Source organism: Dipodomys merriami, unplaced genomic scaffold, assembly GCF_024711535.1.
Source record: "Dipodomys merriami isolate MVZ:Mamm:240054 unplaced genomic scaffold, mDipMer1.0.p SCAF_5, whole genome shotgun sequence".
Classification (NCBI taxonomy): domain Eukaryota; kingdom Metazoa; phylum Chordata; class Mammalia; order Rodentia; family Heteromyidae; genus Dipodomys; species Dipodomys merriami.
Window position 1 is genome coordinate 22,257,455 of NW_027206068.1, and position 14,938 is coordinate 22,272,392.

General features: G+C 40.3%; 1 protein-coding gene across 4 annotated transcripts in view; it reads left to right on the forward strand.

Annotated features, from left to right (window-relative positions):
- The window catches only part of Dock4 (dedicator of cytokinesis 4), a 431,845-nt gene that overhangs the window by 310,095 nt on the left and 106,812 nt on the right, over positions 1 to 14,938 (forward strand). For all 4 annotated transcript variants that reach the window (XM_069996180.1, XM_069996183.1, XM_069996182.1 and 1 more), the window contains exons 21-23: positions 1,779 to 1,860; positions 2,906 to 3,076; positions 8,520 to 8,712. In XM_069996180.1, the coding sequence (XP_069852281.1) occupies positions 1,779 to 1,860; positions 2,906 to 3,076; positions 8,520 to 8,712 (446 nt within the window). The remainder of the gene's footprint in view (positions 1 to 1,778; positions 1,861 to 2,905; positions 3,077 to 8,519; positions 8,713 to 14,938) is intronic.

Here is a 14,938-nt window from a genome sequence, read left to right on the forward strand (position 1 = left end):
CTAAGAGCTTGGAATCACTTTTTTGTTCATCTTTTCACCTCTGTGTGTGATATAGAAAGGAGAGTAGATCATCGAACAAGCATCTGATTAACTTGGGTATTCCTCACCATGACATGTTAAGATTTTTGTTTCCAACATTTGAATGAATGAATGTTGTTTTATAAGACTTAACCCTCCATCAACATGCTTGTTTTTTTATTTTATTTTAATTTTTGGTCAAGAATGAAATGTGCCATCAGGAATAGTTTTAAAATACTGGCCCTCCCTCTCAACCCAATAATTTGGGGTCCTGGTGTAAGGAGGTCATTGCTTCCTACTAAAATCGCCATTAGAAGTTAGAGTACAGAGTATAATTTTCAACATTCCATGTTGGCCTGAAAGGCAGGATAATCACCTGTCATAGCAAGACAAATTTCTAAACTGTGGGTGGTCAGAAACTCACTGACATATCATCATCTGAAAAATACTGCTGGTAGCTTCTGTCTCCTGGTACATACAAATATTCTTGTTTGACCAAAACAAAAATTGCCATGTGACCCCTTTCCCCAAGACAGCAGCAAAGATGAAAAAGGAAGCTCCTTCCCTAAAGCCAGAACATAAACCTTAAATGCCAAGAAGATAGTAGTGAAAAGCATCCACAGCTACAAGGAAAAGAAGATCACGCATTACCCATCTCTCAATAGCCCAAAACACCTTGTTTCTAGAGGCCTAAATATTATTGGAAGAATGCCCCAAGTCCTGCTGACCACTGAGTCTATGGTGAGGAATGTCAAAGACAACGTATTTATGCTCGTTGTGACATCAAGGCCAGCAAGCAAAAGACCAAAATAGGCCATGAAGATGTTTTGTGGCATCTATGTGGCCAAGGTCAATACTCTCATCAGCCCTGATGGGGAAGAAAAAGGCATATGTTCAAGTAGATGTTGATCCTATTGATTTGGATGCTGCCCACAAGTTGGGATTGTCTGAATCTGTCTGTCCAACTCTAAATTACATTTGTTTCACTGCAAAGTAAGATATAAAGAGCGAGAGGAGAGAGAAAAAGAAAGAGAGGAAAGAAGGATCAAAGGCCAAAGCAGCTAGATTCTAATCTTAAAGTGAATGAGTGTGTGTGTGTGTGTGTGTGTGTGTGTGTGTGTGTGTGTGTGTGTGTGTGTGTGTGTGTGTGTTAATTTTACAATGTTTCTTCACAGTAACATTTTGGTCTTCTAGAAGTATTCCTTCAAAAAGCACACTTTGGCATAATCCTGCTTCTTCTCATGGGTCATAGATAGAATTGGCTTGATAATCCATGAAGGTGTGGCTTTGAGTGTTGCCTTCATCCCTTTCTGGCCCCTTTCTTCCTGTAACTAAAAGAGTGTTCTGTCCAGCTGTTCTCATGGTCAAGGAAGAAGAATCCCAATAAGCAGTTGCCCAAGACTGACAATGGCAGTCTTTCATTCCAGGCACTTGCTTGCCCATAGTCCTTTTCTCAGTACTTGTCTTTTAGTCATGTGGGAGCCTTGGCAGAAATAGGAGGCTGGATGGAATAAATATGTTAAGGTTGAAGGGAATCTTGGTAGCAGGAAGTCTTTATTCCTGCCTTAAGTTTTCAAAAACTGTAGCGATGGTGTTGATCTGTAAGTTTCATAAGATTGTTATATAGCAAAGTGACAGGAAATCATGAGAACTTACGTGGAAAGAAGCCTCCTCATGATACCTATAAGTGTCAGGTTTGTTGGCATTTATTTGAGAATTAGACCAATTCTATATTCTGAACATTTCTTCCTGTTTTCTAGAGATCTCATCAAAGTGCTTAAGTGGTACGTGGACAGGATAACTGAAGCAGAGCGGCAAGAGCATATCCAGGAGGTGCTGAAGGTAATAACGTGCTGTTGAAAGCAGACAACATAGTCTAACAAAGCTGTTGCACAGAGATGCTTAAACTAATTGGTTTCCTCTGCACAGACAGTAATTGGTGATGATATATTACTGACATTCCAATTCAAGGATCTTAATCTGTTTACAGCTGCTCCAGAACTGATGAAATTTGAAAGGTACTTTGCCAGGCTTGTCCACTGCAATCTGTTCAGATCGAATCTTTGGGCCTCTGAACTCCAGAACACGTGAAGTTCAGAAAGGACAGGAGAAGGAGATGGGCAGAAGTCTTCTATGGGAGAAGACTGCAGATGATGTAGTTATACATTGAAAATCACAGCTCTTGGCTTCTACTCACCTGCCAGAGACTGTCTAGCTGAGAAGCACTGAGCTTAAAGTTTCAGAGATGTAGGATGGCTTATCAGGGGTCACAGTGAGGAAGCCCAGGTTTGAGAGGGTCTCACAGTTTGCACAATGTCTATTTCTGGTTGTATATGGACACTAATCCAGTGCCTGACCTACAGACAGGTTCAAGAATACAAATTCTTAAGGGGATTGTCCAGGCCAGCCCTGGCAGTATTCTGATTTTCTTGGACTCTCATCTGGTATGGTATCAGTAGATAAAAAGAGATAATGTATCTATTTTATAAAACAAGCATTTTGTTCACTATAAACTGATCGTTTTTATCTGCTTAAAGGTAAAGTGCTAAGCAGCCAGAGTATCTACCAAAATAAATTCACTCTGAAAAGCAGTTATGTCTTCATCGATTAAATTTAAAAAGACATTCAAGGATCAAAAACATCCATGTTCATGACTCTTCAGAATTATCCTTTTGAAATTTTCTACACATTTTTTCCTCCTTAGGCATCAAAGAAAAACAGTTCTTCCTCCTACAAGTAAATACTGTTCAAAAATCTCACAAGGCCTTAGTGTTTAAATCAATAATTTAAAACTCTAACCCTGTATAGTAGTTTGTATGCTGTGTCATGGTTATATAAATACTCTTGGCCTCCTTAGCAGCTAACTTTATAAAGTTTTTGTGTTAAGGCACAGGAATACATCTTTAAGTACATAGTGCAGTCCCGGAGGCTCTTTTCCCTGGCCACTGGTGGGCAAAATGAAGAGGAATTCCGCTGTTGCATCCAGGAGCTCCTCATGTCTGTCCGCTTCTTCCTTTCCCAAGAGAGCAAAGGGTCTGGAGCCCTATCTCAGTCACAGGTAATTGCTTTCCCTTTCCATCTCTGCTACAGAAAAAAAAAAAAAACTATGAATGCAGTTTGTTTGTTTTTACACAGCAGCTTAATTCAAGGTTTTCTCTACCAGAATCCATAGCTTCCATTTATACACTCTTAAGGAGAGGCTTCAACATCCCCCAAGCTCTGCTCACACAGAGGATACTAAGATCTGAGGATTGTGCTTCAAAATTAGCCCAAGCAGGAAAGTTGGTTAGACTCAGTACACACATACACACACACACACTTCTCAGTACTAGATGATCAAAATTGGGACACACACACACACACACACACACACACACACACACACACACACACACACACACACACACACACACACACACACACACACACACACACACACACACACACACACACACACACACACACACACACACACACACACACACACACACACACACACACACACACACACACACACTTCTCAGTACTAGATAATCAAAATTGGGTAGCCATTCCCCAGATCTGCTCTCTGCATGGAGATACTTCTGTTGCCACTTAGCAGAACCCACACTTATAGCTGGACACTGTTTCCTTCAGCCTTGGAGAAGGTTTTGTTGGAGCTAGTCTGTTGGCCTTCTTTTCTGCATTTCAGTCCGTGAGCTTGAGAATCATTATATTTATTGGACTCTGCTGAACTGGACGTTGTTTTGTTTTATTTAACTTGACTGTAATCGTCCTGGGACTGATCTTGTAAGGCCAGTACTGTGCTGATATTGCCAAATTCTATTACTAGGGCTAGTCTGTGATTTTGTTATTGTTCATTTTTTGTTTGTTTTAAGAATAGAAGCGATCTACTTTCCAAACATCATAACCTTGTACATTTTCGGAGAGATAATTCTGAATGTCCTTCTCTATACTTTCTGGTCTTTTTTATGTGCTTTTAATTCTAATGACTTGGTTAAAAAAACCTATCTGGTGGAAAAGCAGCCTCTTGCTATCCCTTGAAGACCAGAGACTTAGAATCATTGAGAACTAAGACTTAAAAATAAAGTATCAAACCGGATCAGATTCTGAACAAAGTTGACAGAACGTGGTGTGATATGACATTTGGAAGGCATAAAGTAAGCAAGCATGCAGCCAGGCTCTCTTAAGCCCATTTTGACAGTTCAATCATTGCACTTCAGGAACCTGCCAGAGACCTCAATATTCAATGTCCCTAGGTCAAATCAGACCTACTAGTGGCAGTTGAGGCATGAGAACGATAATCCCACAGGCTAACTATGTATTTATTCTTCAAGTTTGCAGAATTATCTATCTCTGCTAATGGGATTGTACAATTTGGTTTCTTATCCTGAGGTTTCCTTTTAACCTGTACTAGTTATAAAGATAACGTTTTAGTAAGTCGTGGTTTCTTCTTAAAGATGCAAGAGATTGTTTTTCTCCTTCAGGTGACCTCTGCTGTGGGAATTCAGGGGATGGCAGCTATGTCATTGCTGCTCCACACCTACTTCCACTCTGCTCTCATGCTCTCTCTCTCCTCACTCTCTGTCTCTCCTCTCTCTCTGTCTCTCCTCTCTCTCTGTCTCTGTCTGTCTGTCTGTCTGTCTCTCTCTCTCTCTCTCTCTCTCTCTCTTGCTCTTTCTCTCAAAGTTTCTATCCCATGATCAAATTTGAAGAACAACTTTGAAGACTCATATTTGATTTGTTCTGCCCTTAGTGTTTTACTACTTTCCAATGGGATGTAGAAATTGGGAGGATTGAAGTTTAAGGCCATCTCAGGCAAAAAAAAAAAAAAAAAAAAAGTTTAAGAAATCAAATTTCAACCAATAAAAATCTGGGTTTAGTGTTCATACCTGTCATCCCAGCTACACAGAAAATATAAACAGGAAGATCAAGTTCCACGTAAGCTTCAGATTAATTAAATGTGAGGCCCTGTCCCCAAAATGAATAAAGCAAAAAAAAATGCTTAAATGATAGAGTACCTGTCTATCAAGTATAAGGCCCTTAATTTAACCCCAAGCAACAAACATATACATGGTGTTGATGATGATCATGATGATCATGATGATCATGATGATAGAGTAGTTAGGTTTTTGTTGTTGTTGCTGATGATGATGGGACTTGAACTCCGGACCTGGGTACTATCCCTTAACTCTTCAACTCTAGGTGAGTGCTCTACCACTTGAGCCACAGCACCACTTCAGTTTTCTGGTGATTTGTTGGAGATAAGCATCTCACAAACTTTCCTGCCCAGGCTGGCTTTGAAATGCAGTTCTCACATCTCAGCCTCTTGAGTAGCTAGGATTACAGGTGTGAGCCACTGGCGCCCGGCTTGGTTTTTTTAAATTATTATGATTACTAAATAAGTAGAACATTGCCTGTCTATGTTTTGGGAAGAAAGAAACTCACATATTTCTTCTCATACCAGATTCCCTTTTGACCCTACACTGCTCTTTAAGACCAGTGTCACTAATTTGATTGATTTGGTATATTAGTTTTCTATAGCTTTATAACAAATGACTATAGTTCAATGATTTAAATAGTGCTCATTGATAAGGCCCTCGTTCTGTAGGTCAGAGATCTGGACAGCTTTCTTCAGAGTTCTTTGGGAGTTTTTTGTTTCCCAAAACCAAACTCAGGGTATTGGCTTTGATGTGCTATCTGGAAGCTTCAAGGGAGAGTATGCTTTGCAGTTCTCTTAGGCTGTTGACACAAATCTGTTTCCTTGTGTTTGTAAGACTGGGGTCCCCATTTTCTTCATGGCTGCCAGTTGGGGCTAGAGGGAAGAGAAATGCATTCAGGAGGCCATTTGTATTCCTGAACACAACATCTGCTCCATTCAAAGCCAGAAACTACATGTGGAATCCTTCCTGTGCTTTGGGTCCTTCTGACTACTTCTTCCATCAGCCAGAGAAAACTCTTTAAAGGTTAATTATTAGGTTAGGCTCACCTGATGGTCTCCGTATTTTAAGGTCCACTTTTTTTTTTTAATCTTCATTACATGTACAGAATCTCTTTGCCAGGCAACATGCAATGGCAAGAACATCAGGGGAAATGGAGTTATCGTAGAATTTTGTCTACCACATCCCAAACAAGTATCCCCAATAGTCCAAGCTTTACTGTAAAAGACAGAAACCACATTGCCTTGCTTCATCTTATATTTTTGTTTTTGTTTTTGTTTTTCACCTGGGCAAGTCCTGCTTCCTGCTTTCCAAGCAATATATCATCTTGGGTCAGTAGACAGTGACCCCACAGAGCTGTGTGTGTGTGTCCTAGCCCTAGTGGCAGAGGTTCATTGAGGCCTTCTGGCCTGAGCCAAGCTTGACAATACACTGTCTTGGATAGCCTGCCCTGGGCAAGACTCAGCACTGAGGTGGTATAGTAGCAGTCATCCATTTCCCATTCTGTGGACAGAGCCCTGTCTTAGGACCCCTAGAAAAGCAGCCCAATGAGAGGATCAAGACCTGAGCCCTTGCTGCACATTCCTCTGATTGTTTTTCTCTGTCTTGCCTGCCGGGAAGGACAAAACTAAATTGTTCTTTTATTTACATTTGCAGTAATAATCCTTAGCTTACACTATCTTCCTGCCGTCATAATTAAGCCTTTTTTATTGTTTTTAAAAATTATTATCATATATATGTCTTATACTGCAGGTACAGATTTAAGTAAAGAGGTATAAATAAAGAATTAAGGTACAAATTAAGGGTTACCTGAGAACATTGAACTTATTTTTGCTTTTCAACCATGCATTTTTTTCTTTGTTTATATGATTCAGATCTTTGTAGAATACAATGAAGGTTATATAAACATAGCCTTGAACAGGACTATGGAGTTACTGATTAAGTATATTCAAGTAAATTGATAAGTTTAGGAGCAGATATGAATTATTTAGAAAGTCAAAAAAGTCTCAAAATTTATATGAAACAGAAAGTAAGTGGGTAATTACATCTCTATATTCAGGAAAAAATAATACTTTTGTTTGTTATATGGAGAGCTTCAAATCTGCATTTTTCTTCCACATTTTAAGTCTGTGATTTTTCAGAGTCATGGGCTACTCTACCTGTCTTCCCAGGATTCAGATCACCTTGAGAAACCATCTGTCTCCTGTTTCAGCTCAGTACACACACTGGGGAGAGTTGAGACTGGCTGCCTCCCATTGCCCTCCCATTGTGGAATTTTAAATGGGTCACTGAATTTGCTTTCTTTGATATACAACCTTAGTCCAACTTTTTCAGTGTCCCCCTTGGGATTTGATGGTAACTCCTGTTTTGTTTTGGTTTTTCTCCTTTAAAAATGATTAGCAGGCCAGGCATAGTGGCTCACACCAATCTTAGCTATTCAGGAGGCTGAGATCTGAGGATCACCGGCCTAGATTGTAAAGTTCATGAGATGCTTAGCTCCAATTAACCCCCAAAAAGCCAGAGGTGGCTCAAGTAGTAGAACATTGCAATAGTCTTGAGTGAAAAAGCTAAAGAATAGAGCCCCAGTATTGCTTCATGCGCTCTCTCTCTCTCTCTCTCTCTCTCTCTCTCAAGTACACACACACACACACACACACACACAGATTAGCAGGTTTCTTCACATAACTTCACGTCCATTTCTTTTTTTCCAACAGAACCTGAGGCAATATAAGGTTGTTCCAATGATCTTTTTATTTTTCTGGTGAAACTAAAACCTGGGAGACAAGATTATACTTTCCAAAGTCATGGAATTGACTAGAAGTAGAAGTAGCACAATGTGTAGACAGATCTTTGCTGCCCTGGTCTGTATTGTCATGTGTCTACTCTTAGATCACAAATTCAGTGCTTTAGGGAATTGATGTGTTTGGTTTGTTAAAAAGATAAATGATATTTAACTGAGAAGTTCAAAAAGTCTCTCCAAAAAGAAATGAAATCTTAGTGTCCCAGTCCACATGTTTTAAGGATTCTTTCTCTTCATCAGGCTGCATTTTCTGAATCTCTGGTATTTTTGCCAATCATTTCGCTAATGTTATTTTTCCAGAATTTCCCTGTTTTTATTACTTCATTTCTTTGCACATTTCTAAAAACTTTCCTATTCTGCCACACATTTGGTTTTTGTTTAAGTTTTTGCTCGTTTAACTGTGGGTACAGAAACATTTTCCTTCTATTTAAAAATACTTGTGCTGGGCATCTATGGTTCACACCTGTAATCCTAGCTATTCAGGAGGCTGACATCTGAGGATGGAGGTTCAAAGCCAGCCTGGGCAGGAAAGTCCATGAGACTCTTATCTCCAATTAACCAGAAAACCAGAAGTAGCCCTGTGGCCCTGTGGCTCAAGTGGTAGAGTGCTTACCTTGAGCTGAAGAGCTGAGGGACAGCACCCAGGCCCAAAACACAAAAAAACAAAAAAAAATCTCACAATCCTTAAGCTCACTGATGTTTTACAGCTTATTTCTCATGGCATCCCTGGGAGTTAATTGAAATTTCTTCTTTTTCCTAAGGCTGTGTTTCTGAGCTCCTTTCCAGCTGTGTACTCCGAGCTGCTGAAGCTCTTTGATGTCCGGGAAGTGGCTAACTTGGTGCAGGACACTCTGGGCAGCCTGCCCACCATCATGCACGTGGATGACTCCCTCCAGGCAATCAAGCTGCAGTGCATCGGTAAAACCGTGGAAAGCCAACTGTATACCAACCCAGGTAGGGTGGAGAGTCGTGGATAAAAACCCTGGCTGCAAAAAGCCAGTACTCTTTTTTTTTTTTGGTCAGTCATGGGGCCTCAACTCTGGGCCTGAGCACTGTGCCTGAGCTCTTCAACTCAAGGCTAGCGCTCTACCACTTGAGCCATAGCACCTCTTATGTGGTGCTGAGGAATCGAACCCAGGGCCTCATGCATGCAAGGCAAGCGCTCTACCACTGAGCCACTTTCCCAGCCCTAGTACTCTCATTTTACGACAGTCATCAGAAAAACACTTCTTCAAAATAACTAACTAAATAAAACTTAAATGTAATTTGGATGTAAAATGTATTTAATAACCAAATAAGTATAAAATCATGACTATTACAACATTAAAGAATGGGTGAGGCAGGCGCTGGTGGCTCACATGTATAACGCTTAGCTACTCGGGAGGCTAAGATCTGAGGATCACAGTTCAAAGCTAGCCCAGGCAGGAAAGTCTGTGAGACTCTTATCTCCAGTTAATCACAGAAAAAGCTGGAAGTGGTGCTATATCTCAAGTGGTAAAGTTCTAGCCTTGAAAAAAGGGGCTCAGGGACAGTGCTCCGGCCCAGAGTTCAGGGTCAAGGCCTAGAAAAAAACAAAAACAAAAACAAATGAGCAAGGCACAGTGATACACTTTCAGTCTCAGCTGCTCAGGATGCTGAGGCAGGAAGATAGCCTAGCCGCAGGAGTTCAGAAACAGCCTGGGCTGTGGTGAGAAGGCAAACATTAGAAAGGAATAAGAACAGAGTGAACTATGGATTGTAACCACAGCCAGTGGTAGTGGAGGGTATGTCTCTTTTTTTTTTTTTTTGGAGGACAATTTGATAGTTTCTTTTTTTAATATATATTTTTATTTGAAGCTGCTGTACAGAGGGGTTACAGTTGCATGAGTAAGGTAATGAGTCCATTTCCTATTGAGCAGTGTTATCCTCTCCTTTGTTTTTCCTCTACCATCACTTGCCCCCACCGCCCCTAGCCCCCCACCCCCAGCCAAAGTTGTAAAGTTCATTTTCAACATAGTGTCTTGTACATCTCATTGTTACAATAGGTCAACCTGTATCCTTATTTTAGCATTTTGTTATTTCCCTTCTCCTCCCCAAATTAGAAAAAATGTATATACAAGATGCAGGGCACTGGAATCAAATACAGTGAAAACAAGGGTTATACCATGGGGGAAGAACATACAAAAGAAACAAAAAAAAATCACATAATATATTATAAGTACATTAAAAACAACAGCAAGAAAGATAAAACTTCTTGTGTCCCTATCTTGGGATTCATTTTGCTTAGCATCATCTTATATAGTCGTAGCTTTTGACTTTTTGTGCTTTTTCTGCTTTTTCCTAGATTTATACTAGTTACTGCAAATAAGGGAAACCATGGAACCTATGTTTCTTTGAGTCTGGCTTACTTCACTTAATATAATTTTTTCCCAAGTCTTTCCATTTCCTAACAAATGGGGCATTTCTGATGGAGGCATTGAATTCCTCTGTGTGTGTGTGTGTGTGTGTGTGTGTGTGTGTGTGTGTGTGTGTGTGTGTGTGTGTGTGTGTGTGTGTGTGTGTGTGTGTGTGTGTGTGTGTGTGTGTGTGTGTGTGTGTGTGTGTGTGTGTTTACACACCACTTTTTCTTGATCCATTCGTCTATTGAGGGGCATCTGGGTTGGTTCCATATCTTAACTATGGTGAATAATGCTGCAGTAAACATAGTTGTGCTGGTAGCTTTAGTGTGGGCTTAAAGAGGACTTCTCTGAAGAGGAAATAAGAATGGCCAACAGACACATGAAGAAATGCTCAACTTCTCTAGCCATAAAAGAAATGAAAATCAAAACAACAGTGAGATTTAGAATGGCTATAAACAAGAAATCTAGTAACAACAGATGCTGGAGGGGATGTGGACAGAAGGGAACCCTACTGCATTGTTGGGGGACTGTAAACTTGTTCAACCACTTTGGAAAGCAGTATGGAGGTTCCCCTATGCCTTTTTTATTTTCTTATTCCAGATTTTCTTTTCAATTTTCAATTTTAAAAAGTAATACTTTCTTAGTAAATATAAAAATATATCTTATCCCAGCCACAAGCAAGCAGTTACTAAGTTGCTTTGGTCATAAATCCTGTTTGCCTATTTAAATCCTATTTGTCTCTGTCTTCTGTTTGTTTTTGGAAGAAAATAGTAAAGTTTCCACTTAATTTCAAAGCTCATAAAGTAAGTAAAGGCTTCCATCAATATCACCAAATAAACTTTTTGTTGTTGTGAAGGTGGGGCTTGAACTCACGACCTGGGTGTTGCCCTTCACCTCTTTTGCTGAAGGCTATTGCTCCACTTGGAGCTACAGTACCACTTGCAGTTTCCTGTTGGCTGGCTTCGAATTGCAATCCTCAGATTTCAGACTCCTGAGTAGCTAGGATGCCACAAGTGCCTGGCTTCAAGTAAACTTCTTAAGGCAGATTTTACCAGGAATTATTTTTCCATATGAATGTGTATGTAATTTTATTAAAAAAGAATTTCAAACATAATAAACAACTTTTAAAATATTACTTTATTGTAAAACATTTTGAGCATGCAGACAAAAATAAAGCATAATATGAGGGTCAGGTGTAGTAGTATATACCTGAAATCCCAGATACCTAGGAGGCAGAGATTAGAAGGATCACTGTTTGAGGCTAGCTTAGGCAAAAAGTTACTGAGCCCCCATCTCAATAAACAGTCTGTGTGTGTGATACACATTTGTCTACTCAGCTAGGTAAAGGCATAGGTAGGAGGATTACAGTCCCAAGACTGGCCTGAGCAAAAACATGAGACTCTTTCTAAAAAGTAAGTGAAGCAAAAAGCATTGGAGTTGTAGATGAAGTAGTATAGCACTTGCATTTATACATACTAGTACTCGCCCCTTTCCCCACAAAATAGAGCAAAATATGAGTAACTCAACAGTGAATTTTAATGTTATCATTTATTGTATTAGATCATTTATGGGGAAATTCATTATTCAGTAAGGTCTTGCTGTGTACACTCTCACTTTCTTCTTAGAAATGTTCAGAATATCTGACTCTAGTTCCTGTTTACTCTGCCTTTTTTTACAAAATTATAAAAATAGCTTGTATTTTTTCATCATTTCAAATTTTTGTCTTTATGTGACAAAACTATCTGGTCATTCTTTAGAGTGCTTTTTATTTTATTATTATAAGCTTTTATATTTCTCCATGCACTATAGGCAGCTCTAATGCATTCTCTTTTTTTCTGTTTTATAATATTCCACCAAATTAAGCTATCATGATGAATTTATTCTTTTTTACTTTTTTGTTGCATGCTTGTTTGTTTGTTTTTAATTTAATTTTATTGTCAAAGTGGTGTACAGAGGGGTTACAGTTACATACGTAAGGTAGTGAGTACATTTTTTGTCCAACATTGCTACCCCTTCCCTTGTTTTTCTCCCACCTTCCCTCCCTTCACTCCCACCCAAGTTGTAAAGTTCATTTTCAGCTTATTGTCTTGTGAGTATCACTGTTGCATTGATTCACCCTTTGTCCTTTGTTTCACCATTTTGTTATTCCCCTTTCCTTCCCTAATTCAGATAAACATATATACAGTACCCAGGGCACCAAAATCAAATATAGTGACATCAGAGGATAAACCATAGGAAAAAAGAAAGAAAGAAAACATAGTATATTTAAAACAACACCAGCAAAGAAAACCCTCGTTTCCATATCTTGAGTTCATTTCGCTTAGCATTATCTTATATGGTCCTATGTACATAGCTATTGAGCTATCCTGCTAGGACTATCCTAGACATATACTAATTGCTACAAATGAGGGAAATCATGGAGTCTATGTTTCTTTAGGTCTGGCTTACTTCACTTAATATGATTTTTTTTTCCTTACGAATGAGGCAATATCATTCTTTCTGATGGAAGCATAGAATTCCATTGTGTATATATACTGTTTTTCTTGATTTATTCTTCTACGGTGGGACATTTGGGTTGGTTCCATATCTTAGCTATGGTAAATAATGTGTGCTTTTTTTTTTTTTTGGTTGGTCATGAGGTTCAAACTCCAGGCCTGTGCACTGTCCCCACCTCTTCAGTTCAAGGCTAGCACTCTACCACTCGAGACACAGCACCACTTCCATTGTCCCCACCCCTCCAGTTCAAGGCTAGCACTCTACCACTCGAGACACAGCACCACTTCCATTGTCCCCACCCCTCCAGTTCAAGGCTAGCACTCTACCACTCGAGACACAGCACCACTTCCATTGTCCCCACCCCTCCAGTTCAAGGCTAGCACTCTACCACTCGAGACAGAGCACCACTTCCATTGTCCCCACCTCTCCAGTTCAAGGCTAGCACTCTACCACTCGAGACACAGCACCACTTCCATTGTCCCCACCCCTCCAGTTCAAGGCTAGCACTCTACCACTCGAGACACAGCACCACTTCCATTGTCCCCACCCCTCCAGTTCAAGGCTAGCACTCTACCACTCAAGACACAGCACCACTTCCATTGTCCCCACCTCTCCAGTTCAAGGCTAGCACTCTACCACTAGAGACACAGCACCACTTCCATTGTCCCCACCTCTCCAGTTCAAGGCTAGCACTCTACCACTAGAGACACAGCACCACTTCCATGTATGCTTGTTGTTTCACTGGGTTTTTTTCCTCCTTCTTGGCCTTATTGGGAATTGAACTTGGATTCTCACACTTGCAATTCAGATGTTCTACCACTTGAGCCAAACCTCTGTCCTCTTATTGCAGTGGGTATTTTCAGTTGAGATGGAGTCTTTAGCAAACTTCTTTTTACCCAGGCTGGCCTTCAGCTGGAATTCCCCGAATCATTACCTCTCAAGTAGCTGGGATTGTTGGCTGTACCCACCAAACCTGTTGATAGTTATTTGGCATGCCTCTAACATGTGCCTGCCTGTCTTCCTTCCTTCCTTCCTTCCTTCCTTCCTTCCTTCCTTCCTTCCTTCCTTCCTTCCTTCCTTCCTCCCTCCCTTCCTTCCTTCCTCCCTTCCTTCCTTCCCTCCCTCCCTCTCTTCCTCCTTTCCTCCCTCCCTCCTTCCCTACCTCCTTCTCTCCCTCCTTTCCTCCATCCCTTCCTTCCTTCCTTCCTTCCTTCCTTCCTTCCTTCCTTCCTTCCTTCCTTCCTTCCTTCCTTCCTTCCTTTCCTCCTTCTTTCCTTCTTTCCTTCCTTTTTGGCTGAAGTCAATACTACCCAGTCAATAGGGAAAAATTCAGCCTTTGACTTTCCCAACTAAAATAAATCTGACCCTAGAAGAAATAAGTTTCTTGTCATTTTCAAACCCTGACTTTCAGATCCTCTGAGACTTTGAACCCTAGTAGATGGTCTGTAGTGGTCACCAGGGGTCCTCCAGAGTTAAGAGTGGAAGTGTGGACTGGATCCAAATCCAGCCCAGGTACCCCAGCTTAATTCAGGTACAACTCTGTGAACTGAGTTCCTTTTGATTCTTGATGCTCAGTAGTCTAAAGAAATCAATGCTAGAGAGATTGTAAAGGAAAGAGACTGCTGATCTCCAGAAACATAAATATTGGATCATTGTGAGGAGGGTGTTTATTGCAATAAAGAAAAGAAGGGCTCCTGAGACTGAAGAGTAGTTGGATGCATGGAGGCTGGGGAGCAAAACCAAATACTGAGGCTAGGAGCCAAGCAGGTGGTTCAGGGTATGGTCTTGTCTCCTAGATTCTGTGAGGTCCAATTCCCTAGAGCTATGCATTTGACAGTGTGCATTTTTCTCTGTGGCTTGGCACTTGATGATTTGTTTAGCAGAGATCTACAGTCATTGCTTTTTCTTGCTAAGGAAAAGTTATATATGCTTCTACTTGGGCATTACTATGCACTTTGTCAATCAAAACCCAGTGGAGATAATAGAGCTGAGTATAAAGGCATGAATGCACTTAGCATATGCCATCAGTGAGAGGCGTGCTGAGCCCACTTACTCCTGCTAGAAACTAGAAAATCAAATGGTTTAAGGTAGGAATACTGCATGGAAGGAATCAAATATAATTTTTTGTCCTTTTTGGTAGAAACTCTCCAGTTGCCATTTGCAATTTTGTGGATTTGATACAAAGTGGCAGTAGAGAATAAAGTGTGTGATAGAGGAAGATAGAATATTAGACTAGTTTTAAAGTTTATTCTAGGAATTCATCTTTCCCTCCTCTCTGATACACAACATTTTCAACTATAATATAA